Source organism: Tripterygium wilfordii, chromosome 16 (assembly GCF_013401445.1).
Source record: "Tripterygium wilfordii isolate XIE 37 chromosome 16, ASM1340144v1, whole genome shotgun sequence".
In the NCBI taxonomy this organism is placed as follows: domain Eukaryota; kingdom Viridiplantae; phylum Streptophyta; class Magnoliopsida; order Celastrales; family Celastraceae; genus Tripterygium; species Tripterygium wilfordii.
In genome coordinates, this window is record NC_052247.1 from 8,868,778 (window position 1) to 8,895,733 (window position 26,956).

The 26,956-nt window shown below is 35.4% G+C and overlaps 3 protein-coding genes and 1 non-coding gene across 7 annotated transcripts; 3 read left to right on the forward strand and 1 right to left on the reverse strand.

The window, feature by feature from the left end:
- The first annotated feature begins 124 nt into the window (after positions 1 to 124).
- Positions 125 to 3,278, forward strand: LOC119980609. 2 transcript variants are annotated; one of them, XM_038823379.1, is made up of 5 exons: positions 125 to 278; positions 516 to 604; positions 1,317 to 1,939; positions 2,249 to 2,360; positions 2,847 to 3,278. In XM_038823379.1, exons 2-5 carry the CDS (start codon positions 519 to 521, stop codon positions 2,878 to 2,880), a joined length of 855 nt encoding a protein of 284 aa, XP_038679307.1. In that variant the 5' UTR covers positions 125 to 278; positions 516 to 518; the 3' UTR covers positions 2,881 to 3,278. The 2 variants fall into 2 exon arrangements, with proteins under 2 accessions (XP_038679307.1, XP_038679306.1); XM_038823378.1 differs by having other exon boundaries at positions 130 to 285.
- A 4,519-nt stretch (positions 3,279 to 7,797) lies between these two features.
- LOC119981124 (glycerol-3-phosphate acyltransferase, chloroplastic) lies at positions 7,798 to 18,694 on the forward strand. Of its 3 annotated transcripts, none has more exons than XR_005464026.1 (13): positions 7,798 to 8,253; positions 9,901 to 9,998; positions 11,516 to 11,602; positions 11,744 to 11,841; positions 12,704 to 12,761; positions 13,749 to 13,850; positions 13,953 to 14,014; positions 14,104 to 14,214; positions 15,186 to 15,264; positions 16,564 to 16,683; positions 16,751 to 16,864; positions 17,423 to 17,639; positions 18,256 to 18,694. XR_005464026.1 is itself a non-coding variant. In XM_038824148.1 (13 exons), exons 1-12 carry the CDS (start codon positions 7,962 to 7,964, stop codon positions 17,555 to 17,557), a joined length of 1,356 nt encoding a protein of 451 aa, XP_038680076.1. In that variant the 5' UTR covers positions 7,799 to 7,961; the 3' UTR covers positions 17,558 to 17,601; positions 18,256 to 18,694. The 3 variants fall into 3 exon arrangements, 2 of the variants coding, with proteins under 2 accessions (XP_038680077.1, XP_038680076.1); XM_038824148.1 differs by having other exon boundaries at positions 7,799 to 8,253; positions 17,423 to 17,601; XM_038824149.1 differs by lacking the exon at positions 18,256 to 18,694 and having other exon boundaries at positions 17,423 to 17,735.
- Positions 18,695 to 20,197: 1,503 nt separating this feature from the next.
- On the forward strand, positions 20,198 to 20,269 carry TRNAQ-UUG. Its single transcript has one exon. It is a non-coding gene; the product is annotated as a tRNA-Gln (tRNA).
- Positions 20,270 to 21,397: 1,128 nt separating this feature from the next.
- Positions 21,398 to 24,142, reverse strand: LOC119980386 (probable xyloglucan endotransglucosylase/hydrolase protein 30). Its single transcript, XM_038823063.1, has 4 exons — positions 23,800 to 24,142; positions 23,605 to 23,705; positions 23,063 to 23,271; positions 21,398 to 22,096 (listed from the first exon to the last, which is right to left on the reverse strand). Exons 1-4 carry the CDS (start codon positions 24,017 to 24,019, stop codon positions 21,577 to 21,579), a joined length of 1,050 nt encoding a protein of 349 aa, XP_038678991.1. The 5' UTR covers positions 24,020 to 24,142; the 3' UTR covers positions 21,398 to 21,576.
- Positions 24,143 to 26,956: the final 2,814 nt, after the last annotated feature.

Sequence of the window (26,956 nt, forward strand, 5' to 3'; positions counted from 1 at the left end):
GGAAAGTCAACGTGCGGGGGTGTTTAAGGTCCAAATCGGAAACTTGAGTGGGGCCCAAGTTTTGAGATTTTGGGCCGAACTTTTGAGATTTTGTCCGAAGCCCAAAACATCCCAAAACTAATTAAACTTGAAAAAACACGAAGACGACATGAACAGAGGAACTGATAAAAAGGGTTCTGGGTTTTATTGAGTGTAGAAGAGAAGAAGCAAATGGGGAAGCAAGGGGACTTGTGGGATGACTCGGCCCTCGTCAATGCCTTTGACGCCGCCATTTCCGAGTATAAGGTGCCGTCGTTAATCCACCACCTCTCTCCGATTGCATATATTTATTTATTCATAGATATGCGTAGGATTGTAGTTAACCATTACATAATTTATATGCATACGAACCCGCATCGAGACTTAGATTTTCTTGATAATTAATATTTGGGTTTTCTGTTTGTTTCCATATTCATATCTGATATTTGATTTTGCGTTTTTTAAAAAAATTTCAATGATTTTTACAAATTTAACAGATAATGCACGGAAAGAACAAAACCCAGGATGATTCAATTGATGGGGAGACTACTTCTGCTGCTGTTGACAAAAATGGTGCAGACATAAGGTTTAAGCTCACAACCGAGCATTTCTAGCTGTCTTTTTAGTAACAATTTCACGTTTCATATTGTATGTTCGTTGTATTTCATGTGAAGCTTAGAAAAAGGATCAACTGAAATCCAGTGTCATACATATGATAGACCCATAAAAGATGTAAGTTGATAAAATTTTACTTGTTGAGCTTTAGTACTTGTAATATATGAGTAGTTGATAAATACAGTCCAAGATGAATATGTTATTGTAAATTTTAATGATATTGCTTTGGCAAAGTTGTATGGAAAAAATCAAAATATATACCTTGATAAAACGATAATTGCTTGAAGTGTTTAGAGGAAGTTTGGTAGCAGACAATGATCAAAACATAGCCAGATATATGGAGAAGAATATAGTCGAGCATGAAATATTGTGTAATGATCGTGCCTCATCTCGCTTGAGTTGTAGATTCCTAATGCACCATCACGAATGAATTTTAGGTTACTTTTTGATGATGGGTTTATAACTTTTGATTGCGTATAGCCGTATAGTATACAGGTCATGAATTTCTCATTTTCTTCTCTTCCCCTCAACCAATTTTTAATCCAGTTGTGTTTGAAACTCACGGTCTTCCCCTATGTGACAGCTAACTTGAAGCTTGAGTGCCTGCAAGTTAGTAGGTGCTATTTTATGTTGCTGTTTTCTGATCATCTGTTATTTTTATTTTTGGTTGTTGTGATCTATAGGGAGGCGGATGAGAATGGTAATGTCACGTCAAGCAGGGCAACAGAATTGGGAGATGCGAATAGCCTTGAACCAACGAAAGAACCTGATCATGTCGATTCGCATATACTTGAAACTTGTGTAGATACATCTAATGGCATGCACATTAAAGATTCACATAAACACACTTCATATTCGCAAGCCACGGAGAACTATAACCAGTTATTGGGCCAGTATTATGAGATAGAGGAGAAAAGGCAAAAGATTCTACTGCAGCTCGAACAACTTGGCACTTCTAATTACCAATATTCTGGAGATGTTTCTAGTTCGGATGTACAGTGGGGTGCTTGGTCCTCTTGCAAAGAAAATCAAGTCTCTGCAAACCAAGCTTGTCACCCAACTATAGTCTGCTCATGTTGCCCATATGTTTGTCAATCCGTGCCGACTCCCTGCTCCTCATTTCCTACTTGTTCTTTGTGCACAACATGTGTTGGTACCACATTTAGTGATCCTTCGGTGGTGAAGTGTTCTGAAAAGTCACTTTCACACGTTGATGGAGATATCGTCTCAACAGCAATGGGAGCTGCAGAGAAAGCGATATCTTCTATGAAGATGAAATCTTCTGTTGATCCTTGTAAGGCTGAAGGTAAGAATATTTTTGCTCTTGTTGATAGTCTTTTACTTTATTGCAACACCATCAAGTGAGTTAACTACCTTTTTACTTCTATATGGTTTTAGGTTAGCAAATGTCCTTTTGTTTCATCTTTTTATCTTCACTCTCTCTCTTAATGAGAAAAACTGGAACCTTCATTGCCTGGCTCTCCATTTATCATGCATGCTTGCGTCACTGCACTGTAATATGTTTGGATATTTCTTATTATTTTTTGTCTGATTTCTCTATGCATTATTGGCACTATCTTAGTTATATAGTCCATTATGTTTCCATCAAATCCAGGAAATGATAATGCCAAAGAAAGTGATGGGCAAATGGCTCAGGGCACAAGCTCTGAAACAGATCTCAGTGTTGTTTTAAATGCTTGGTATTCTGCAGGCTTCTACACTGGCAAGTATGTGATTCGTTTTACTAAAATTTATGGTTTCTGCAAATGTTCACTTGATTATATTCTTCTTAGTTCTATGTGTCTTAGAAATGTTGGGTGGAAGGGATTAATAAACACTAAATGATTGACAGATTATTGTCTATTATGAGGAGGGTTGGGATTTGATGATGAGTAGAAAGTGTAATCTCATGATATTTCAGTGAGAATTTAAAAACCACAAGCTTGTCTTTGCATCTACAATCTAAGGTGTAAGGATATGTGGGGAGTAACATCATTTCTCAAAGTCGCCAACCTTGAATTCCTTTTGCATTGTAAGATGAAACCCAATTTCTTTTAGAACCAAACTAGATTTATCTATCTTTAGTTTTCTTCTTTTAATGAAATGATTTTTTCTCTCTCATGTGGTTTGTATGTTGTCCTTTGATATTAGCTATGTCAAGGTCTTATGTTGTATCATTCTTTTAATTTCCTAAAATGCTGCATGTGCTGTAGGTATCTTGTGGAGCAATCAGCAGCAAAGAAATGACACAGCTAGGAATTTATTCCTCAACACTAATTTAACAAAATTTATTCAATGATATGGCATGTAATTGCCAATTGAAGAGTCTTGTGGATCATCACTTTACGAACGGCTGATGGAATTAAAACAAAGCGGTTGCAGGGATATAGTTCTGGCAGTGGCCTATGCAACATCTTGATTGAGTTCTTCCAGAGGAAATGAACTAAATGGGGCTTTTGGTAGCCATGAATTCTATGCTCATCTTCTTTTTGGAAGGTCCATGCGTTTCTTTCTGTTAGTTTTTTTTTTTTTTATGTGATATCAATTTGTATTTGTTATTTGGCTTTTGACCAAGAAATTGGTTTGGTTTTGTAATTCGTTCAAGAATCAGTTTGCTCTCTATTAAGCAGGTTTGAAGATTTATACAACTGCTCAATACCCCCCCCCCCAATAGAACTAATTTACAGTCTCACTTTAGCTGCAGCTTCCTTGATTTGTTCAATTGTGAAAATGCCAAAGAAGTCATTATCTGTTACTGAACTGATTACAGCTAATGCAACATCATCGACACGAACAGGCGGAGCGAGGATCAGATCAGAAGCTGGAAGAGAACCCAAACCATGGTTTCGAGAAGTTTTTCAACAGCTTGAAGAAATCTCGCCAGTGGTTCCCCCATCACACCGAGAGGAATCTCATAACCATCCACCCTTTCATTATTGAAGCCGGGCCTTAGTACAACACCTGAATAGGTCCATATCAAGAACACTGAGAAAAACAGGGAAAGAAATAGAAAAATAAGTGACGTCTGTTACTAACATCTATTACTCTCATCTTAGATTCATGACTGCCTAACAACCAAAATAAATTACCAAAACTTCAACTTTGGGAACCTTTTGTTGCTTTTCTTAAGGGAAGGGGATTCGCACCCCAATATTAGAATGTGCACCCCTATTCTGCCTGATATGAAAACACAAAACAAAAATGATAAAAGATTTCAGTAATAACTATCCCAAAAGCATCCCAGCAATGTGACATGTATTCATTGGGTGTGGTTTTTAATGGGTCCCTATGAAAACACAAAACAAAAATAATAAAGATCTCAATAATAATTATCACATAAGTATTCCAGCAGTGTATGACATGTATTCATTAGGTGTGGTTTTCAATGGGTCCCTACGAAAACACAAAATAAAAATGATAAGCATCCCAGTAATAACTATCTCATAAGCATCCTAGTAGTGTGTGGTATGTATTCATTGGGTATGGTTTTTCAATGGGTCCCTCTTGCTATAATGTCACCATACCTAATGAATGCATATCATACACTGCTGAAATATTTATGGGATGACTATTACTGGGATCCCTAGCAATGTTGAACACATAAAGGAGTTGCGCGAGCTCCTTTTTGTTTTTTTAAGTGATGGACGTGGCAATGTTTTAATGGATTTCAATTTCTTCTAAAATAATAGATTTTAATGGACTCTAATATGTGATAATTTATTTAATGATTAATTAAATAATATTTAAAAAATCTTATTAACTCATTTAAATTAGTGGGATTCGTTTTTCAATTATGTAATAGTTTATTTCTCATACCAGCATGACAAATCATACAAATTATTTTCGTAATGTTCTTAAATACAACGTAGCATTTTACTCCTATAAAATATTCGAAAGATAGCAAAAATGATGGCAGATTGTAGTAATGCACGGAGGTGAAGATGAACTTGGGAATCCCTAAGACAATAGCTTTGTTTGGTAGAGCGGTTGTATTGATTTTCAACGTTACCTGTTAAGCTGTGAAAAAAAAAAGTTGAGTTTAAAGCTGTAGAATAAGCTGTGAGGTATTTGGTAGAGCTGTTAACTATTGTTAGCGATTCAGTTGTTTAAAATATATTTTGTTTGTAATTTTTTAATTTTAATTATTTTATTTCAATATAATATAAATTATTATAATTATTAATATGAATATTACATTTATATGACATTTTTTAAATTTATTATTAATTATTTTATTTCATTGGTTTACAAATTATAATACTAGAAGTCTAGAACTAATATTATAATTAATACAAAAATGACTTAAAGTAAAATAAAATTAATAAAAAATAAAAATTCGAAGGTTGGCCCATCTCACTTTTTTAAAAAATAAAAAATATCATCTATTAATAAGTCACAAAAGTGGATCCCACCTTATTTTTTATAAAAAAATTAAAGAACTCATAAAGTTTACAATGATTAAAACGTGTGGGACCCGTTACTTTCTTAAAAAAATAATAAAATAAGCTGTGAACCGTTCAACAAAAAACTCATTCCTAGAGCTTTTTTTCTGGGACGGTAAACCTGGCGGTAATACAGCGATACTGCCAGCTTATTTGATCTGTTTGGTAAAGTTTCTATCATTGGCGGTACCGCTGGCTTTTAAGCTTGCATACATGCCTTGCCAAACACACACGTTGACATATATATCAGCGAGAGTCACTATGTATCTATTTAAATCTATCCATCTTACTGTGTTATGAGTTAAAAATACCATATAGGTTGGGCAAGTCATAGTTTTTAAACCCGGACCAGCCCACCAGTCGGACCGTGAAACTCACGAACCGACTGTCTCCCCGGTTTTTTACTGGAAAAAGATCATCTGTGCATCAATCCGCGTCAAACCGCTGGTTAATCCGTGAAACCCGACAACCCGTGACCCGGCGGGTTAAAAGAAAACCCGCATGTGTTGTAAAATGACTTAAAAACAAAGAATATTTTATTTTTTTTAATGAATTATGAGGCCAAATATGTAATTTACCTTCAATGGACACAAAAATATTTTATTTTTGTTAATGAATTTGAATTTTGTGTTTGGTTTATGAATTGTTTATTTGATTTGCTTATTGCTATAGAATTTAGTAAATTTTTGCAGAAAAATTATGGCTGAATTGTACAGGTATGCTCCTTTAACTTACTATATAGTATATAGTTATACAGTATATAACTATTAAATTATAAATTTTTATTATTTTATTATTTATTAAAAACTCACGGTTCAACCTCCATCGTAACGGTTGAACCTCGAAACCCTTGACCCTTCAACCTTGACTGTTCGACAAGCGGGTCAGGTTTAAAAACTATGGGGCAAGTCTCATGTCACGACCCAACTGATAATTATTATATTAGTATCATGTTATGTTTTATTTTACTAGCCGCTAGATGTGATGTTTGTTTTAATGGCTCTGATGTTTGTTTTACTAGCCGATATATTCTAGCGATGTATAGGTGGTTATAGTGAACAATTCTTTAGATGTGGTGTGAGTCCCACAGGCGTGGAAAAAAAATCCCCACAATAAGAATATGTAGAAAATAAATGGTATCACAATTGGAGGTAGACTGAGATGGGGCTGCAATTGGAGGTGGCTGCTTACACATTTAAGCTATTAGCTATATATATGTGTGTGTGGCTTAGATTTCTCAATTTCTACTCCATTGTAGTACAACAGAGATTGAAGACATCCTGGGTGTTTGGCAGTGCGTTTGCACTGCGTTCAGTTGCAACACACCTCACAGCACCACAGTTTTTTGTGACACGCCAAACAGCTTTTGCGTTCCAACTCACCTCACAGCACCACAACTTTTTACCTCACAGCACCTCACCACACCTCACAGCACTCCCAAACGCTTACAATGTATGTTGAATTGTCCTATGTAATCAAATTAGGTCAATTATTTTATTTTAGATTAATGTACAATATAAACATTAAGTGATTTTATATTAATATTATTAGTCATCTAATATAACCGTAATTTAGATACGTCAAACACACCTCACAGCACCACACCGCACCGCACCACAGTTTTAAAAGTGATGCGTCAAACAGTTTTTTGCGTTCCAACTCACCTCACAGCACCACAGTTTTATAACTCACAGTATCACACCACACCTCATAGCACCTCACAGCATTCCCAAACAAACCCGATATGTCAGTTTTTTTCAAATGAACCTCCACATTATTTGAACTTTGAATGAAACAACTCTAATCGAATAGACCCCCTCGTATTTTGTTGCACCTCATCCTGCCCGTATATTTGTTACACGTATCACAAGTCCGTGCCCCTCCAATCCCAAACCAGACACTCGCTTTTAGACATTAGCAGATAGCAGCTACTCGCTTTTATTCATCCGTTTTGGGCGATGCAAATCACGTGTGCCACTACCAGAATTGCTCCTCTGCGGCATACTCTCAGATGCACCGTCTATCATTACTGTCCACCTAAAAGAGTGATATAATCGTATTTTTTATTAGGCCTTTTGATATTTGTTAGGTGTTCACAATTAGGGGCGACAAAAAATTATTTTGGGTATGACCTTAATTTGAATTGGATTTCGAACGTATTTAATTGACCAAATTTATATTGATTTAAATCCAGGCATATAAACCAGATAATTGCTTAATCCGGGTTAGGGTCCGAACAAGATTTATGTATTTGGACAAGGATTTTAAACATATAACTTACGTTCAAAGTTGATTTAATTAGGGTCGGACAAATTTGGTTATCCGGACCTGACATAATTTTATCACCCCGATTCAAAATGATAATTCCAATAAAATGAGGAGGTGACAAAAAATCGATTCCAAATCAGTTATGGGTTGGACAACAAATGTCTTTACCAGAGATATTTACATGTCTAGACCTCTCGTTTTGGATTAAATTTTGGACGTACTTAATTGATCAAACTCGAATTGATTTAAATTAAGATAAGTAAATTGAACAACAACTTAATTCGAATTATGGTATGTACAAATAAATCGGATAAGATTTTTGCGTCTGAATCCGGACAAGAATTTAAACCTAACAAATCTTTTGGAAATCAGTAAATCACCTTAAACTAGTGCTTCCGCGTGACAGAGGATAATAACCGTCATCACTCTCTCTCCACTGTGCTTTTCGTAGTCCATAACCTCACTCGAGTCCAAAACGGGAAAAAAAAAGGGAAGGAAAATGAAAACTCCATATCAATTCCCTCCTCTTGTGAGAGATAAAAGAAGCAAAAATATATCCGCATATTTCATTCTTTTTTGTTTTCTTCTCCTCGTTATACCACTCTTCGCCACAAAGAAATGAACGTTTCTTCTCTATCTCTTCTTCCTTGCTGTACTTCACCTAGGGTTTACTTCTCCTTTTCTTCCTCCGTCTCTCGCTCTCTCCTCTCCCTCAGATCTTCCTCTGCTTCTCGTAGGTCCTCCTCAGTTCCCTTCTTGCTTCTCCACCACCGCCACTACTCTTTCAAGGTTCACGCAATGGCGGAGCTCGTGCAAGATAAGGAGGTTTCAGCCGCTGCGGCTGTCGCGGGGTCCGGCGAAGGAAGAGGCAGTTACTCGCGGACGTTCCTCGATGCGACCACCGAAGAAGGTTAGCTTTTAGTTTCTCGAGACGGTATTTTCTTTTTTATTTTAATATGTTTTGTTTGGTAGTGAAGAAAATGTAAGGAAACGGATTTCTTGTGTCTTTCTTTTAATATTTATAAAGTTTGTTGTGTCTTTTTGTTGCAATGGATAAGGATACAATTGATTGCAGTCAATGTTTTGTTGTGAAATACAATGTTGCCAGAAAAAATAGGCGTTTCTGTTGAGTTTGTACAGCGTAGCATATAAATTTTAAATCAGAGGTTTCCTATGTTGCTACTCGTCTTGCTTTTTGTTTATCTTGTTGAATTCTAGTTGATAACCTCAAGAATTTGCCAAGCGGTTATAGGAATTAAGTTTGGTTGGGCAAGAAATCAGAAATTAGGTTTAATATTTTTCAAAAATATTTCTTATTTGTTCGTGATCCTAAATGAGTTTTTATTGCCTGTTTCCCCCATAATTAAGAAGCATCTTAATACATTGATATCTTTCTCCCTTGTGCACTTAGTCCTATCCTGTGCTTTCAATGATTTGTTATCCTGTTGTTAATAAAACGTGATCTCTTGGATTACGGATGAAATTATGATCAATCTCTCCGGAGACCAAATACTTGATATTATTTGTGTTGAATATCGAGCTTATTGGGAACAAACGAACATGTGGCCAGCAGTAGAGTTGCAGGGGTGCAACCTTCCTTGCCTCTCCACATATTATGTGGGGATAAGGTTTGCGTACATCTTCATGTTCCCGACTTCGCCTACCGCGGGAGTCTTGTGCATGTGTGTTGTTTACGGTTTTTTTATATTGAGCCTTTGTAACAGATGTATCTAAGTAGAAAGTAAATTAAAGATGACAATGGTACTTGGATATTGCCAATGCTGAAAGAAAAGATATAAGGTCTGCATAGATGCTTCCACATGGAAAGTAATGGAACATATATAAAAGTAATAAAAATAGAACCAGTCAAACAATCATGATTATCAGAATTTGACAGACTGAGAGCGGTCTTGGATGCTGATCAAGCTATAACAAAAAATGCCTTTTGGTACAATGCTAGCGAAGTGGTATTAGCGGTAGTTATATTGCTTTTGTTAGATAGGATGTCTTGCCATATATAGAGACAGAGAAAGTCCTATGCTAGTCATAAGATCTGATATAGGAGAAGTGAGAGTTAGAAACACTGATATATTTGAAACAGGGCCCTTGGCAAATCAATCAATATTCCAAACCAACTTTCACGTATTGAAGATAATATAAGAACTGCTTATACTTGTAAAGAATATATTTATTTATTTCTATTTTTTTTCTACCCTCTTTTTGAGGGAGGGTATGTAGATAAGAGAGGATTACAGGAGATTGGAGAGGGTGTGAGAAAAGAAGGGAGAGATGATGGAGAGAGATGCTTAAAAAGACGAGGTTAAGAAATCATAATGAGCACAAACAACGTGAAAGTGATGTTATTTTTTATTTTTAGGAAAGCTTCTAGTTGGGTTCTTGGCATGCACTTGACACCCCTTTAATCAATTTATAATTCTTCCAATTAAAAAGGTTCTTGTTATGTTATATTTGAAATACAACTTCATTGATTTTCTTGTTTGTGTTTGATAGATTAGTTTGATGCTAAATATTTAGTAAATCGAACATGTCTCTGCAGAGCTTTTGTCAGGAATCAAGAATGAAATGGAAGCAGGAAGGCTGCCTTCAAATATTGCTGCAGGAATGGAAGAATTGTTTCACAATTATAGAAATGCTGTAAATGATATTCTTGAAACTCTTGCTTTAGTGTACTCAGCCATGTATGTTCTTTAGATTTATCTTTTGAATTTTTCTTTGATGGCATGCCTTTGTTAACCCTAATTAATTTTATATTTGAGTGTAATTCCTCATTTTCCTCAAATATGCATTTCAAATCTAACTCCCTTGTAGTTACCAATTGTAGTGGTTTACCTGTCATATAGTTTTCTCCTTATATGAGTCAAAACTGTAGGAAATTTGGATAAGACAGTGTTGGGTTGACTTGACGTTAAATCAGTACTAGTAAAAGCACATCTTATTTATAAAAGTTAGGATGTCTAATTTGAAACTGTTAAAATTAGTTACTTTTTCGTTCAACCCAATAAATTAACTTGTTTCTATTTCGAAATGCTTAAACTACCAGTCTACCACTAATTTAAAATACTGAATTTCCAATGTCTAAAATATTCGAGTCGTGTAGAAGTTAGTTTACCTAAAAGGATAACTTGTATTAGGAAATAAGATAATTTTTACTTACTGAAGACATGAACAACCAAACTTATGAATAATGATGATTGTTTAGTTATGGAAGCCACCAAGCTAATCTCAACTAATCCGGTTTGCTACATGCACTCTTTGCTTTTCACTTCTTTGTGCGTATGTGGCTATGTGCTCATCTTTTTCATGCTTTATAGATCACGTATGAATCATCTTTTTATACCTTCCATACATATATTTACATGGCATGGATGAAAACTATTCTAAGTAATTTTACTACGCTTGTCCTTTGTTGGTGTCGTGCACAAGGTTCCCTTAATGTTATCAGTGTTTTACATATTGATGTCACATATATTCTAATTTGAAATTAATTTTGGAAAAGAAGCTTAAAAATGGAATAATAACTATATAATTAAGAGCTTGATCTTTGCACATAATGTTATGGGTGTTTTTGCAAGAAATTTATGATGCAACTTAATTATCGTAGGGCTGGGTAAGGTAAAAAGGTAAACAAGTCCCCTGGACAAGGTTCCCGTAGTGAGCGGGGTCATGGACAAGCAAGATGTACTCAGACCTTACCCCCACATAATATGTGGAGATGTTGTTTCAAGAAATTTAACATGTGACCTCTAAGTTGCATCCATATTCTAATTTCAAATTAATTTTGGAAAAGAAGCTTAAATGGAATGATAACTATATAATTAAGAGCTTGATCTTTACGCATAATATTATCGGTCTTTTTATAAGAAAGTTATGATGTGACATAATTCCAGTTGGACTAGATCTCTTAATATGTCATATTGTCATTATCATTTCGAAGGTGCAAATTTCTTGTCAAATATTTATTTTAATCTTTCGCTTTTGGTAATTATACTAGCTTCGGGAAGGAAAAAGAGAACTGCAATTATTGAAGCCATCTCTATAGATTCCTTATAAGGATTAAAGATTTTTGTTGAAGATTTATGGTTTCCACCCATACGATATTCTTGCATGTGTTCTATCCACAAAAACTCATTTATAATGTGGTCATTTTTCAGGTTTTGCAAAGTGGTGATCCTCTGGCAAATGAAATTGCGGTGTCAAACATGGCAGTTGCACTGGATCGTATATTCTTGGATGTGGAGGTAAATTAGACAACACTACTCTACTAGGATGCTTAGTTGTCCTTTATTGTAGTTGTAGTCATACTTACATTTTGCGGATGCTCAATGCAGTATTTTATCTTTTATGAACCTTCTTTATGAATTGTAACAGTACATTTTCAGGATCCTTTTGTCTTTTCCCCATATCACAAAGCAATACGAGAGCCATTTGACTACTATATGTTTGGTCAAAACTACATCCGTCCGCTGATTGAATTTGGGTAAGTTGGCTACAGTTTACCTGGTTTTTTATTTTTCCGTTTATAAGCTTTTGACTTCGTCCGAGTAAAGTTGCCTGATGAGATGTGACTGGCTTTTATCTCTGATACATTGAATCTGAAATCCAATGTGTTGACATTAAGTGATGTATTCCTTGACAGACAAAAGGTAAAATCATCGGTTCATTTCCTCTTTCCTTTATTTAAGATATGGTCACTTTTAAGCTTTTAATGCGTTTATATAATGAGAATTTTTTTCCCTCTTTTTTCAATAAAAGAATCTATTTGCATCTCTTTTTTTAGATTTTGGGAAACAATATTAGATTCTTTGCTCATGTATTGATCACCAACAGGAACATTGAAGGCTCCTGGTTAATTTTGTTTTTCTTTGCATTTAATTCTTTACTAAATGCTCAGCTGGGGGGGGGGGGGTTGAGAATGAATGTCACAGCCTGATCCTTAGTTGCTTTAGGTGGATGCTAGAGCATCTCAAGCATAAGCTACATATGTGAAAACAAAGGCACTTATGTTTCTCTACACACCCCCTCTATGTGTTTCTCTACATCCTGCCTCCCCTTTACCCCCCCTCCACTGTCTCTACTTCCTGCTTGTCCTTGACCCTGCTTAATGAGGGGGCCTTGTGTGCAGGGGTGGTTTAAATTTTTTTTGTCCTATGTTACATGGTTTTCAAGTTCTGTGCATTATTATTTTTCATATTCCCTTGTCCTTTAAGTTGTTTCCATGACTAACTTTGATCATCTTGTAATTAATCTTATGTCTTCCATATTATTGTAAATGGGTGGCCCCTTGGTGCTCAATTAATTCAGTAATTTTTTTTCCTGAATTTCGATTGTTTTTGCTGCAGAAATTCATACGTTGGAAATATTTCCCTTTTCAAGGAAGTAGAACAGAAGCTTCAGGAGGTGTGTTATCTCAGTATCCTTTTTTTTCATGGATATTTTTTTAAACCATTTATCTTGAAGAATGAAGATAAATTTTCTACTTTTTTTAAAGGCATAGAGAAGGTGCCTCGAATATGGATCATCTACAAGACAGAAAGTTAACTTTATCTAGGATAGTTTAGTCGTTTGTATTAAAAATCTATTACCGGTTATAATGAGCTCAGCTCACATCAACAAGAAGTTGATACACGAACTCACGCGACTCACGCATCGCTTCATCGTGTAACAACTTCTTGTTGATGTGAGCTGAGCTGGATGCTGAGCTCATTATAACCGGTAATAAAATCCTTTCTAAACCAAAAGATTAGTTTATTGAATCATGGATCCTTAACAAGTTAAAACAAGGTCAAGTTCCCTCGAATGCCTTTTTTCCTTCTCAAAGCATTCGAAAAATAGAAGTGGATGAGAGCAATTACTTTTCTCTCCTTTCCTTTTCTTGTGTGAGGAGGATTCCAGGTTTAAGCTCCGTATTTATGACGGAAACACCCTGGAAACATAAAATAATTTGAACCGAATTCTAGATATCTTCATAGCCAATTGGGCCACTGGTTTGTGGGAACAAATTTATTTCTAGTTATCCTTACATTTCGTCGGACTATTAAGTAATGTTGATTTTGATGGGAGTTTATTGGAGAATATGGCTGGAAACAAAACATTAATGACTATAATTAGTTAAAGATAATTGATTTTTGGTTAAATATTGTTAGTTTTTAAATCTTCGCAATCTGAACCTTGTTACTTGCACTGTTCTAGAAGCTTTTGATATGACTTCCATTAGTTAAGGCATTAGGGCAGCCATCCTGGTGCTTTTTTTGTTATTTAAAAGAAAAGTAAAATATCATTCTGCGATATTTATGTTTTCCCCCCTTTTGTTTGTTTCTATACACTTGTGTTATATATATACATTTTTTTTTCCTCAGCTTAGATATTGCAAATTTATGACTGCAGGGTCATAATGTTGTATTGATGTCCAACCACCAAAGTGAAGCGGACCCTGCTGTTATTTCATTGTTGCTTGAGAAGACAAATCCAAAAATTTCTGAAAACCTGGTGAACCTTATACTTTATTCTCTGAGCCTATCTTAAACAGCTGATATCTGCCTTCAAAACCCCTGCATAGTGACTTATGACTTATGAGGCCTTGTACCGCAGATCTACGTAGCAGGGGATAGGGTTTTAACAGATCCTCTTTGCAAGCCCTTTAGCATGGGAAGGTCCTCATGAAGTTCTTTGAGATCTTAAACAATAACTTTCTATATATTACGCATTCAACTGATAGATTTTATCCTTTTGATGTTATTAGAAATCTTATATGTGTGTACTCAAAGAAGCACATGTACGATGTTCCTGAGCTAGCTGAGACAAAAAAGAAATCAAATATGCGAAGTTTGAAGGAGATGGCTTTGCTTCTCAGGTACTTTGACCTCTTTCTTACGATTGCCGAATCACAGTGTTTGAATATGCTGCTCTTTGGTGGGGTACCTGGTGGTTTTTTTTCCTCCTGCAGTGGATAATTACCTGCCATCTTTCAATGCATTCTAGTTGATCGTGTTTTTATGCATTAATTTGTTAAATGCATTGAGGAGTTAGCACAGATGATATCAGCTCTCCTATTATTATGTAATCTCAACTCCTTTTTTCCTCTCTTTTTCTCGCTATAGAAAAACAATGCTGATGAGTAACTCACTAAAAGGAATTTTTAAAAAACTGCATATATGATGAGTGAATTCTGGTTTACAGGTTGTTCCATATTGTCTTTCCTTGTCTAGCTTCCTGTTTGTGTAGTTATTTCTTTATGCTTCTATTTCAAATTAAGAAACTGACTTTCTGACTGACTTTGGATACATATAAAGCCCACATAAATAAACCAACATATGACTCGATGACTCAGTCCACCTTCAGCTATATGAACTTCTCAAAAAACACTACTACTGGAAACCGAGAAAATAAATGATGCCATCAACTCTAACCTGAAGAGTATACAGGAAGGCTCATAAGTCGTATCATATAAACACAGAGAGAAAATTAAAGCAAAATTTTAGTGTTCTTTAACTTCTTAGGGTGATATATCTTTGATAAACTCTGCGATCTAATTCCCACTACTGCCCTTGATTCCTTTGGGCCTCCTGTTATAAACCACCAGGCCTTTATCAATCTTCAACGATGTCTCTCATTAGTCTATGTTATTGTTATCATTTGTTGTGATATAGAGACATGTTGGTGGCGTTTTTGTGTTATTATTGGGTCACATGACTTATGTGCAATATGATTTCTTTTTTACATTTCTTTTCGTGCATATTTCATTTTTAAATCTTATGTGCTGATACAGGCACTATGTTCTTTATTGTTAGAATTGCTGCTTTATGAATATATCTTTGACTACAGAGCTGGGTCACAAATAATTTGGATTGCACCAAGTGGTGGTAGGGACCGGCCTGATCCTTTTACTGGAGAATGGTGCCCAGTAAGTCATTCTTTTTGTTATTCTTGAAAAGATTGGAATGAATTTTGATAAGTTATCAAAGTTCATGTTGTGAAGCAGCCATTGGTTAATGTTTTATAGGAATGACAATTTGCTAATGTGATCTTGAATTCTTTGTTATGACCTTGTGGCATAACAACTAAACATGCCTAAACATAATTTCAAATATTACAGTTTGCCATAAAGGGCTAATGAACTTGTGTCAGGAGATAATGAGATGTAGCTATCAGTTGCCCAGCTCTTCTTTGGGAGATTTCTTCGTTGTCCCAATAAAGGTTTTGGAGAGCCATGTCCACTTTAACTCTTAGGGTCAAATTGTAAACTCAAATTTATATGGATACCTTCCTTCCGCCAATTTGGAAGGGATCAAGAAACCTCCAGTTCCATTTCCTTTTTTGTTAGAAGCATTCCCAAACAATGGGAAAAGGCTTCACACTCATTCACTCCCTCACTTCCCTTGGATTTCCTTTTTCCATAACAGTTGTTAAGGTTGCATGGAAACCAATTAGTAGCATTGTTTAATGTTTATATATTCATATAAGACACCAGTCCCAGAAATTTCAGAATAGTTATTTGCACTGAAAATTGTAGTTCAAGGATAGATGTGGCTCTAGAGGTATGGATGGTTTAACCTAGCTTCTAATGTTACTGTTACTTGCATGCTTCCAAGAGCTATGGAAGATACCGAATTTCCGATGTAGGGATATATCATAATTTTGTAGCATTCTTGGTGGAAGATGAAGGGCCAATAAATAAAGTATCATTTCAAAATTCTCAATGGAAAATGCGTACTCTCCTTCTGAGTTTTGAGGGTTCTCTTTTAAGTTTTTCTTCTTGTGAATTCAGGCATACACGTTTTTCTATCCATGTTTTGGAGTATTGGAATCAAGGATTTTCTAATCTGTAAAGAGTGTGACGCTACACGTTTTTCTATCCATGTTTTGGAGTATTGGAATCAAGGATTTTCTAATCTGTAAAGAGTGTGACGCTAGATTACATTGTGCCTGATGTATGGGACTATACTGACCCAGTTTATAGTCTCCCGATTAATTTAAAAACTTCTTCGGTTGGATGTTCATAATAAGTTCATTGCCTCCTTAATGTCCTTTGCTTCAAAAGTTGAATGCATGAAATGGTTTCATTTCTTTCTTCAATTTTTCGGGAAGAGAAATTTATTTTCAGAAATTTGTTGACTCATGATTAGACAATGTATAGCGGACAAATTGTAGAAGCTGCTTCATTATGCGAATATATTCTTTAATAATGATATAAGGTGGCCAGGCACCGTTTGACGTTGCTTCAGTGGACAATATGAGAAGGCTTGTTGAGCATTCTGGTGTTCCTGGGCATATCTATCCCTTGGCGTTATTGTGTTACAACATTATGCCCCCACCACCACAGGTATGTGCTGTTACTCAATATCATTTGTACTGCTATATCTTATCACATGACTCATGGGACTTTTCAGGTAGAAAAAGAAATTGGAGAGAAACGTGTGATCTCCTTCAGTGGAGTTGGAATATCAGTGGCAAAAGAGATCTGCTTCCCTGACACTGCTGCTTCTGATGTACATTCTGATGAGGTTGGTTACTTCACACATTTGGCCTGGGCCCAACTAAAATGTCTTGCAAAGATAGAAAGGCTAGGAATGTTGGCAAAGCATTAGCAAAAGAATTTATCATTGTATGGCATTATTTGAACTTTATCGATTTATTTTTGCCTGAAATTTTGGGTGGAAGAGGGGGGGTATAAGCCAGGGAGTGGGAGATTGTCAGTCTTGTTTTATGATGGCGTAAGATTACAAATTTGATCTTTCTCTTGTATGGCTGACTGAGTTCATCTAAAGTGATAATTTATAGTAATGTAAAATTTGTTTATACTAGTAATGATCCTAAGTTGTTGCTTGATGCTTCATCTTGACGCTACGATTAATGATTTCATTGTAACAAATTTGTGTTGTAGAAGTTCTGCATTACAATGTTTAGAGTAACTTTCAGGAAACCTAGGGATGTATTTCAATTGATTGTCATATGTAGATCATATTTTCCTTTCGTAAGGAACCTACTTTTTCTAGAGCACTTAATGCACAGATATTGAACTCTTTATTTTGATTCGTTTTGATGGATTTTCTCTCTTGCAGGCAGCAAAGGCATATTCAAAGGCGCTGTATGATGCTGTGAGTGAGCAATACAGTGTGCTTAAATATGCCATACATGGAAAACAAGGACTCCGCGCATCAACTCCAACGCTCTCTTTATCACAGCCATGGGTTTAGTCAATTTGTGTACCCTTTTTATATCCGGTTTCTCTGGCGACTAGGTACTCACTTAAGTTCCATATCTTCTTAGAAACAACAGGTAGGATCTGATGATTTTTATACAATGACATTAAACCTTTTTGTCAGACCATGTAGATTTCCATGCATCATTATACTAAGAAAGAAGTTTTGTGTCCTTCAAGTAGTAATATATACTGAATGTGGGTCATACTTTGGTTTTTACATTCTGCTTGCCTCATAGATACGCATGTTTTATAAAAATTGTCAAAGACAGCTAACCGGGAAAAGGTATTGGTGATTTTTCTGTGTACACCAATTCAATTGCATATTTGCATCATTTGCATTAGGAAAAGAAATCATTAGAGAACTAAGGTGATGTACATTGTTCCAATTATCGACACCATGTACGCCACACTTGTCTCTGCAGGTATTGTTTATAAGCTTGAAATTTGTAAGACAGTCTGTCTCATATTCTGTTTGATCAGAGGTTTTCAGTTGCCTTCGTGCATATTTTTGCCCGTCTTTTTACTGTTGTCATTTAAAGTCTAAGAAAGACTGAACAAATTTGAAGGTGTAGTTTTTCCGCTGGAATTACTCGCCTATGTAACATGTAACATGAAGATAAGATCTTCACAGGAGAATACTTAAATTTAACATATCAAAAGTGACTTGGATTTTATTTTTTTCGTTCTCAGGCCAGTGTCATTTTTCTGCACGGTGTGGCAACTTCTTGTCTGAAAATCGCGAATCTTTCAATACCATTTGCTGTACTAGAGGAAGACGAACGTCTTCCTCCATGTCTACTGCACAACTTTCAAGAAAAGGATCTGGTTCTTTCCTGTGCACATATTACAAGAGAGCCAATTCCATCGAAGTGGAGTCAAATGTTCATTTTCACATATGTACCTTGCAGATGGCACATTGTAGTAAAGCCCCAAGGTAATGTAGGCACTTTACAGGTATATACACCAAATGTCCTCTCCTGGATCTTGTCTTCAAGCAAATTGCTTATTCGATATTATTTCCTTCACCGAGGTTTCTCAATAATTTGAGCTTGAAGATACTAGAACAACAGCACAGAAGCAAGCCTACTAACCGTCGGCAAATTTTATATTTAACACAGAATTTCAATGAGTTCCACATTACAAATAAGAAGACTGCTTTCTTTCTGAATGAGAACCGTCGGCAAATTGCATTACAGCCCAGTGCAGCCCGCCCTTCGATCTATGCATATACATCCATAAACACAAAAACCATGTTGTGGTAGAGTGTGCCCGGAGGCCTCCTACTGCATTTAAAATACTTAGTTTTGATGGACTCTTCTAACCATCTCCAGTCTCGACTCTCAACCTTACTCTGAAAAATTTTTGAGTTATATTTTTTCTGTAACTGAGGAAATTTGGTGCTTTGGTAGCGAGTAAACTCTTTGGTGTTGGATCGCCCCTTTCTTCTCAAACAACTTAATAAGTAGCAAGGTGTTAATGTCGAACATGAATTTTCCAATCAGAAGGGTTCACTCAAATAACTTTCCTTCGGGAGGTTATGTGAGTTGAATCTCTTAACTGTGATGAATTTTCCATCGATAACCATCTCTTGCTGGTGGGAAGATAAAACGGAATGGGCCCAAGACGTTGGCTGGATATATGGGTCAACAGAAGATGTGATTACTGGCTATAGGATGCACAAACGGGGTTGGAAATCAGTGTATTGTATATACCAAGTTCATTGGTTTCCTTTCCGAGGGAATGCCACTACTAATCTAACTGATCGTCTTCATCATTTTCTCGACTCAGCTACTGGCTTGGTTGAGATATTCTTCCCTCCCAACAATGCTCATTGAAGTTACTGCAGCGTCTTGCATACCTTAATGGTGGACTATCCCCATTCACTTCCATTTTCCTCACTGTCTACTGCTTCATTCCTGCAATCTCTCTCTTTTTTAATCAAGTTATTGTAGAATCACTCAACATAACTTTCCTCACACACCTTTTGGTTATTGCATTGCGTTTTAAGAGCGGTGGAGGAATGAGCAGTTCTGGTTGATCAAAGTGGTGTTTTGATAGCTATTTTGAGATATATAGATCATATTGCAGCATTGTCTCTGTGTTTAACCACTTGGGTGATAACTTAGTTGGTGGATCTTTCTAGGGTCAAATTGTATGAATTGAGATCAATACTCTTGTGGCCACACGTTAGGCTTTGGCCCAACTTACTTTGTCGTCTGGTAAGAAACTTCTATGCGTGCAGGGACCAGAAACTTCTGTGGCTCTCTATAGGTCATATTGCAGCATCGTCTTCTTGTTTTCTGATCTGTTATTTTCAGCAGTAACTTGTGGATACTTGATTTGAAACATGAATGCTGTTTCTGAATGACTGATTCTTAGATTATACAATTAAGATTGAATTGGAGACTTTGAACAATAATTGCAGAAAGGCCAGCACACTCTAGCATGATCACCACCTTATGCAGGGTTGGCTCTTTATCATATCTGAGCTGTTTGTACAGAAATTACAAGTTTTAGGTCTAACAGATTATATGTGACAGGCATGGCAATCTGATGTATTTGGTAATTATTGAATCAAAATGATTAAACAAAGATTTGTATTAACAAAAGCTGCCTGAGACAACGAGAACTTGGTTCTATGGTGTAGTGGTTAGCACTCTGGACTTTGAATCCAGCGACCTGGGTTCGACTCCCGGTAGGACCTCCTGTTTTTATTTATGAACTTTAATTATATCATATTTTCTTTTTTTTTATTATTTATGAACTGAATTAAATTATATATATTTTTATAGAATAATAACATTGTGAAGATTATAGATGTCTAATGCAAATTTATTCAATAACTTAGATTACAATGATGTAAGTATGACATTATTCATGTATTTATTTTTATATCTGGTGCACCTAATTGTCACATGCAATGGACTTTTATCAATTGTCATATTCACAATCAACAACCAATTTTTGTACTCTTCACAATGCCACCTTATGTTTTGACATCTAATCCAAATGACATCATTGGATAAAGCTTATCTTTTAAATAAACATATAATCAAAAAATGCATAGGATGACAATTCCATGGTTAAATCAGGGTTGAAAGGTACTTTTTCGTCCCTCAATTATGGGACGAGTTTCATTTTCGTCCCTAAGCTTTTTTTCCTCTCATTTTCGTCCATCAACTATTGAAAAATATCATTTTCGTCCTTCAAGTGAGTTTGGGGTCGGGAAATGCTTGCGTGACACCTATGCGGCACGTTGAAGAAATCTGATTTGACGAACAATAGGATGCCACGTAGGATTTTCCCGTCACGAATTTATTTGAGGGACAAACGGGGTACTTTCTCATAGTTGGGGGACGAAAAAAGGAGAAAAAAAGTTAAGGGACGAAAATGAAACCCGATCAATAATTGAGGGATGAGAAATACCTTTTTGCCGTTAAATCTGTAAGCAATCTGACTGAAAATAATAGCCTACTAGTCAAATTTTTTGGTGTCAAACAATATGATTTCGGTAAATCTTGAGTTCGATTTTTATTAGAAGTGATATTCTGGTTGTCATGCGTTGGGTTTTCGGCCCAACTAACCTTATTGTTAAATGAGAAATTTATGTGCACACAGACATGACGATCCTAGTTTAATTAGGTCTGTATCGAATGTTTAAAGGGTAAATTTGCATGGTGTTGTTCTCAACTATTAACAAAACTTATATGAAAATTGACATCTCTTTAAATGTTTATTAAAAATTATTATATTATTTTTATTTATGTTTTTTGTCATTTTTGTTGGCCCTTGGACAGCAACTACTGAATTATTCAACTCAATACTTTGGATGAAGAAAAAAGTATCATGCAATAATTACAAAAAATTAACCAATTTTTACAAGAAAAAAAAGAACCAACTTTCTCCCATTATAGTAAATTCTATTATTGCAAATGACATGGAAGAATTCAGAGCCCAATCAACACCATAAACATATATTTCAATGTACACAAAATCTGATCAAGTTGCTGGCTAGTCATCGTTGTCCAAAACCGCCACCGGAGTTTGGCTCCTCCTCCTTGAGCGGCGTTTGTGGCTCTTATGACTACCACCGAACTTCAACCTTCCGGTCTCCTTAAACCTCAACTTCTCTGATGGTACAATTACACATTCGGGTGGTGGTACGGGGTATCTTAATGTATCATAACAATATGAATAATACATGTAACGCTGCCGGAACCGGCGCATGGCAGCCCGTTGCTCCGGCGTCACCACTGAGTAGTCATTGCTCTCTATTTGCAAGTCAATGGCGGAGCACGCTGTGGCCGGAAATTCTTGGATGGGGTCCACGGGACATCCGTCTAGTACTAAATCTTTAAATTGGGCCACAAACGGTGCGTATTTGTAATTAACTTTGTACTTGCCACCGGAAGTAGCCCATGTTGAGGCATCCCATATGGTGGCGTATAAGGACATTGGCTTCGCCGGGAAGTCTCCACCCATCTCCTCGCTCCGAACCACCTCCCGGATTGGAACTTCATCGAGGAAAAATCTGAAAATTGAAAGAAAAATTAAAAAAATTAGTAGCTATGATCAAATGAAATCTCGGGGAGTCTGATTACATAATACTCAAAGAATTAAATATAGTCTGAAAATGTTAAGAATCTCAGTGTATTTTATTCCAGCTACTCAAAATGAACAGATGAAAGCATATGATCCATGTAAAATCGTGAATCTCACATACTCCACGTGATCCATAAGGAATTGTGTGGATCCATATCAGCATTTGGAATAGTTGGGACAAAAATACTGAGTTTCGTAAGACTACAGAATATAATTTGATGCATGACATATATCCTTCTAGGTAATTGTGGATGTATGAAATATTCTAGTCAAAATATTAGAATTTGACTTCAGCAGACTTTTTGCCATAAGAGGAGGCAAATGCCAAATCTTTGACAACTTCTCTATTAAGAGAGGGACTTTTCTAAAAGGAAGAAAACAAATATTTATCATATAAATCATCAAAAAAAAATATTTTTTACATTTAAATTGAGCAAGAAATTGAAAACCCAAAAATGTTTTTGATAAAAACTCACAAAATTCATAAATGAAAAAAAAAAAATTAAGCCAAAATTCTAGAGCCCAATTTGGTCTAAATTGAGCCAAATCAAGTTCATCTTCTAATTGTTCTTGTCCACTAGTTTTAAAAGCATCCCACACGCAATTTCCTCTCTCTCTTTAGGGTCAAACAAAGCATGCAATGATATGTACATATCACATACCCTATAGAGATATATGTACCAAAAATATCCCAAAAGCAGCAATGAAAACATAAAAAGGCTAAAAAGGTAGTAAACAATTTCATGTATGCAAATTAGTGAAAGTTCAATTAAGTGAACTTAATTAAACGATTGGTTCATATGATATGATCACAAATAGACACGTACATACATATATATCTATTGTATGTATAGGTGGTTGGAATAAAAAGACAAGCTAAGTAGTTAGTACTCACATGATGTTCTTGGAGGTCCAAAGGATGCTGTATCTATGGAAGTCCTTCGTTGGATCAAACCACATATGGTATCTTTCTTCTCTTCCTCGGCTTGTGCTACCGTTTCCATACAAGTTTGTCTGAAACCTCCATGGCTTCCCTTTTATGTCTCCTAAGAACTCTATGTCCAATTCATCATGTGTCTTTTCAAATACATCCCCGTTTGATGTCTGCTTAATTAGTATTTCACAATAAATATTAAAAATTATTTTTGGTTCGTTTAACATTAAATTAAACCTAAAATAATCCAAAAAACATTTAAGGAAAGAGAATTAAACAGGGAATTATATTGAAATTGAACAAAAACTGAAATTGAATTAGTCAATTATTTGATTATATTCAATTTTATTTTCCATTTCAGAAACCAAATCAAAATCCAAAATTAACGATGAACAAGTCAAAATTATAACCTTTTATGTTACTCATGATCCTTAAAATTCTCAAAAAATTATAATTAATCAGAACCAAAAAGAAGAAAAAAAAAGCCCAATTTCAGTACTTACATAAAAGGCAACCACAACTCCGGCTGTATAATCCGATGGTAGCTTGATATTGGCACTAAAGAATCCATGGTTGTACATGCTTGAAGAAATAAAACCAGACCCTGAAAAAAATTAATCTATTATATTGTTTCTGATGTGTGTATATATATATATGTGTGTGTGATGACGATGTGAAGGTGATTTGTACGTATATACCGGTGAATCGGTCGAGGAGGAGTCGTACTCCGCGGCCGTCGGGAGACCGGACAAGATTGGCATCACCAAAGAGATGAGAGTAGCCTTCATCAAAGGAGATGGTGTTGAGATTGAAGGCTTGAGCTAATGGTGATGGTGAAATAATGATAATACAAAGAAAGGCAAGGAGAGAGAAGAATGAGAGATAGGAGCCATACAAGAAATCCATCTTGTTTTTCATCACAAATATAAATAAAAATAAATAAAATTTATCTGGGGTCTTCTTTTCTCTCTCTCACCTCCTATATATGTATATACACACACAAAGGAAGAATATGAAATGGCATGCAATGCAAAGGATGTGTGTGTATATATGATCAGAACTCAGAAGGGAAGTGGAATGGAAAGGTCAAACTTATAAGCCTGATCTTGTGGTTGTGTACAATAATGCCCTTTGAATGATGGGATATTTACAATGGCTGCCACTGGCTTTTCTTTTTTGGGGTACTATATTTAGTGGTGGTTGCAATTTGAGGGATTATTGTGTTTGGAGTATTTGTTATTCTGAATTTTAATTATTGGTTGGTTATTAATGCATGATAGAGGATTCATATCCATCAGAAGAAAAAGACAGAGATTATTATTATTAGATAGATAATAATTAATAAGAGGATTTCTTTTGGTTGAAGTCACAAGAAAGTAGACAACTAAGATGATTAGGACAATTAGGTTTTTTTTTTTTCCCTTTCTTTAATCATCCAATAGATTCCATGCAAGGACTTTAATAATAACCCAAAAAAAAAATTAGGAATTTTCCGGTGGGGGAAAGAGCAAAAGGCACAGCTGTCTTTGATTAGGTATATATATATAATTGGCATATTCTTAATTAATTATATACATTTTGAAGGGTTTCTCATGCATGCATTATGCTCATTTTATAAATTCATTTACTTAGCCACATAAATTGCAACTATTCATCTTTGGAAATCCAAGACATTAAGGATATTTTCCGTTATGGGCAACGGAGCTGCACAGATTTATTTTTCATTGATCGTTGTCATTGGTTCTCAAATTTAGAAAACGCGTCCTAGTGTGAAATGTGCAAAGTATTTACTTATATATTTTGCTCATTTGAGTTATAACAATATGATGTGAGATGTTAGTCTTGATACCCCCTCACACTTGTGGGTTGACTTATGCCAAATTTAACAAGTAGACAGTTAGAGGTCATGTCCAAATGGATCGAGTCATTGTTAAACAGTTACAAGTCATGTCCAAATGGATCGAGTCTTTACTCTGATACTATGTTAGAAATCCAGGCCCAATTATATCAAAAATATTGTACACGTATGTTAAGTCATCGGTCTGCAAAGATTTGTTCTTTATGTACCTTTCGGCATAAGAACCAATGGCGATAGCGTATGAAAAACAAAATTGTGTGGGAACGACCAGTAATGAACAATATCTATCCTTGATGTATTTGAAGTTGGATTTCCAAACAATTCAACGAGTAGTAACTCAATATTAGAAAAATATTAATTTATGTTCTTGTGTCATTTGTTGTTAGTATGATAGTATGATTAATGGTGAACAAATTTTTGAGGTCATCATTTTAAGATGATAATTACAATATCATTATCACTATTAAACATTTTGAGAGTGATAGTAATCTGCTCCTCTTTCAACAAGTTGACCTTAAAATGCCCAAATTTTTTTTTATATTTAAAAAAAAAACCAACTAACAAGGCTGTTTGTTATAGTTGTGGTAATAATCAAAACAGGATTTGGTAAAACAGGTATGGCAGTAGGTGGGCATTATTGTCCATATAATTCAAGAGACTCTCGGGGCAGGTTTCGCAATTATATGGAGAAATGAAGGGTGTTTTGGGAAACAGATTCATTAGAAGAAGAAGGGAAAGATGCCTTCTACACCTCCTTAATTTTTTTTTTGATAATGCTTGACAACCTCAAAAGGTGACCCCAAAACATTCTTATTTAATATGGAGTGTTGGATGTGAAGTGGGTCCTATATATATATTTTTAATCAATGATTATGTTAATATCATATAGATTTAGAGAACTTTTAGGGATCAAATTTTGAGGGTTTCTAACGTTGTTTTTTTTTTTTTTTTTTTTTTACAGAATGTACTTAAAGAATTATATATTACTATGTGCAATTTGTTGAAAATGTTACAATTACATGGTAGTCAAGTCAAATTTGTAACCCCAACTAACTTTTGACGGTGGACAATCAACGCAATTACCCAAATACCAAATTTTACAGAATATTGTTGTTGCTATGTCTTCTGGGACAGGATATTTTAATAGTTGGAGGAATATTTTGGAGAAGGTTGTTTCCTTGTTGAGGTCTTTTGAGGAAGGAAAATGCTAGAGACCCTAAAATGTGATTCCCAAACTGCCCCAAATCTATGTGATATTAAAATAGTAATTGATTAAAAACACATATGTAGGGCCCACTGCATATCTAACACTCCATATTAAATGAGGGTCTTTTGGAGGTCATTTTTTGACGGTCTCAAGCATTATCTTTTGAGGAATGGCACATCTATCATGTTCCGTGCTTTCTTAATCAGTGTGCTCATATATTGGCAAAGGAGGCTTCTTGTTCTGTGATGCCGTTCTCTTGGGTGGCTGGCTGTGCCGCCTCCTTTTTTTTGGATGATTGTGTTTGGCTCGGGATCAACTTGGTTGTGCTTGTCATCCTATCTGATGCTTGTGAGGACTGTCTTATAACTCTTCCGTGTTGAGTCTGTTTCTTCATGTAGGCTCTTCTTTATAGTCCTCTCTATCCTTCTGGCTTGGTCTTTGTGTATAAGTCCAACACAATTGGCTGTTTTGATGATCTCATCCAATGGAAATCAAGGTTTTTACCCTTTCATAAAAAAAAAAAGAAAAAAAAACACGAAAACATTAACATTACATATCCATAAATTGTACATCCATAACATGTTCATAACTAGGTTGCATGCCAACTAAACATTTCAACGTGACAATTTCAAAATAAAAAATTTCAAAAAGATTTGTTATCCCTCTCATTATGCTGAATACTTGGAGGGAAAAAATTGACCAAACTGGAGGTATTCAGCTTAGACAAGTCACATTCATCATTGATCAGACATCCACATGATTGCAACTGTTTTATCCAACAAATATGATC

What these genes read in the sequence shown, in the direction of transcription:
- LOC119980609 (XM_038823378.1), top strand. Translation starts at nt 211, where the DNA reads ATGGGGAAGCAAGGGGACTTGTGGGATGACTCGGCCCTCGTCAATGCC. An exon ending in TGATCCTTGTAAGGCTGAAG is followed by an intron (nt 1,940 to 2,248) that starts GTAAGAATATTT and finishes CATCAAATCCAG; the next exon opens with GAAATGATAATGCCAAAGAA. An exon ending in GCAGGCTTCTACACTGGCAA is followed by an intron (nt 2,361 to 2,846) that starts GTATGTGATTCG and finishes CATGTGCTGTAG; the next exon opens with GTATCTTGTGGAGCAATCAG.
- LOC119981124 (XM_038824149.1), top strand. Translation starts at nt 7,962, where the DNA reads ATGAACGTTTCTTCTCTATCTCTTCTTCCTTGCTGTACTTCACCTAGG. An exon ending in CGTCCGCTGATTGAATTTGG is followed by an intron (nt 11,842 to 12,703) that starts GTAAGTTGGCTA and finishes TTTTTGCTGCAG; the next exon opens with AAATTCATACGTTGGAAATA. An exon ending in CAAAAATTTCTGAAAACCTG is followed by an intron (nt 13,851 to 13,952) that starts GTGAACCTTATA and finishes CTTGTACCGCAG; the next exon opens with ATCTACGTAGCAGGGGATAG.
- LOC119980386 (XM_038823063.1), bottom strand. Translation starts at nt 24,019, where the DNA reads ATGAAAAACAAGATGGATTTCTTGTATGGCTCCTATCTCTCATTCTTC. An exon ending in CCTCCTCGACCGATTCACCG is followed by an intron (nt 23,706 to 23,799) that starts GTATATACGTAC and finishes AATTTTTTTCAG; the next exon opens with GGTCTGGTTTTATTTCTTCA. An exon ending in GAGTTGTGGTTGCCTTTTAT is followed by an intron (nt 23,272 to 23,604) that starts GTAAGTACTGAA and finishes CTAATTAAGCAG; the next exon opens with ACATCAAACGGGGATGTATT.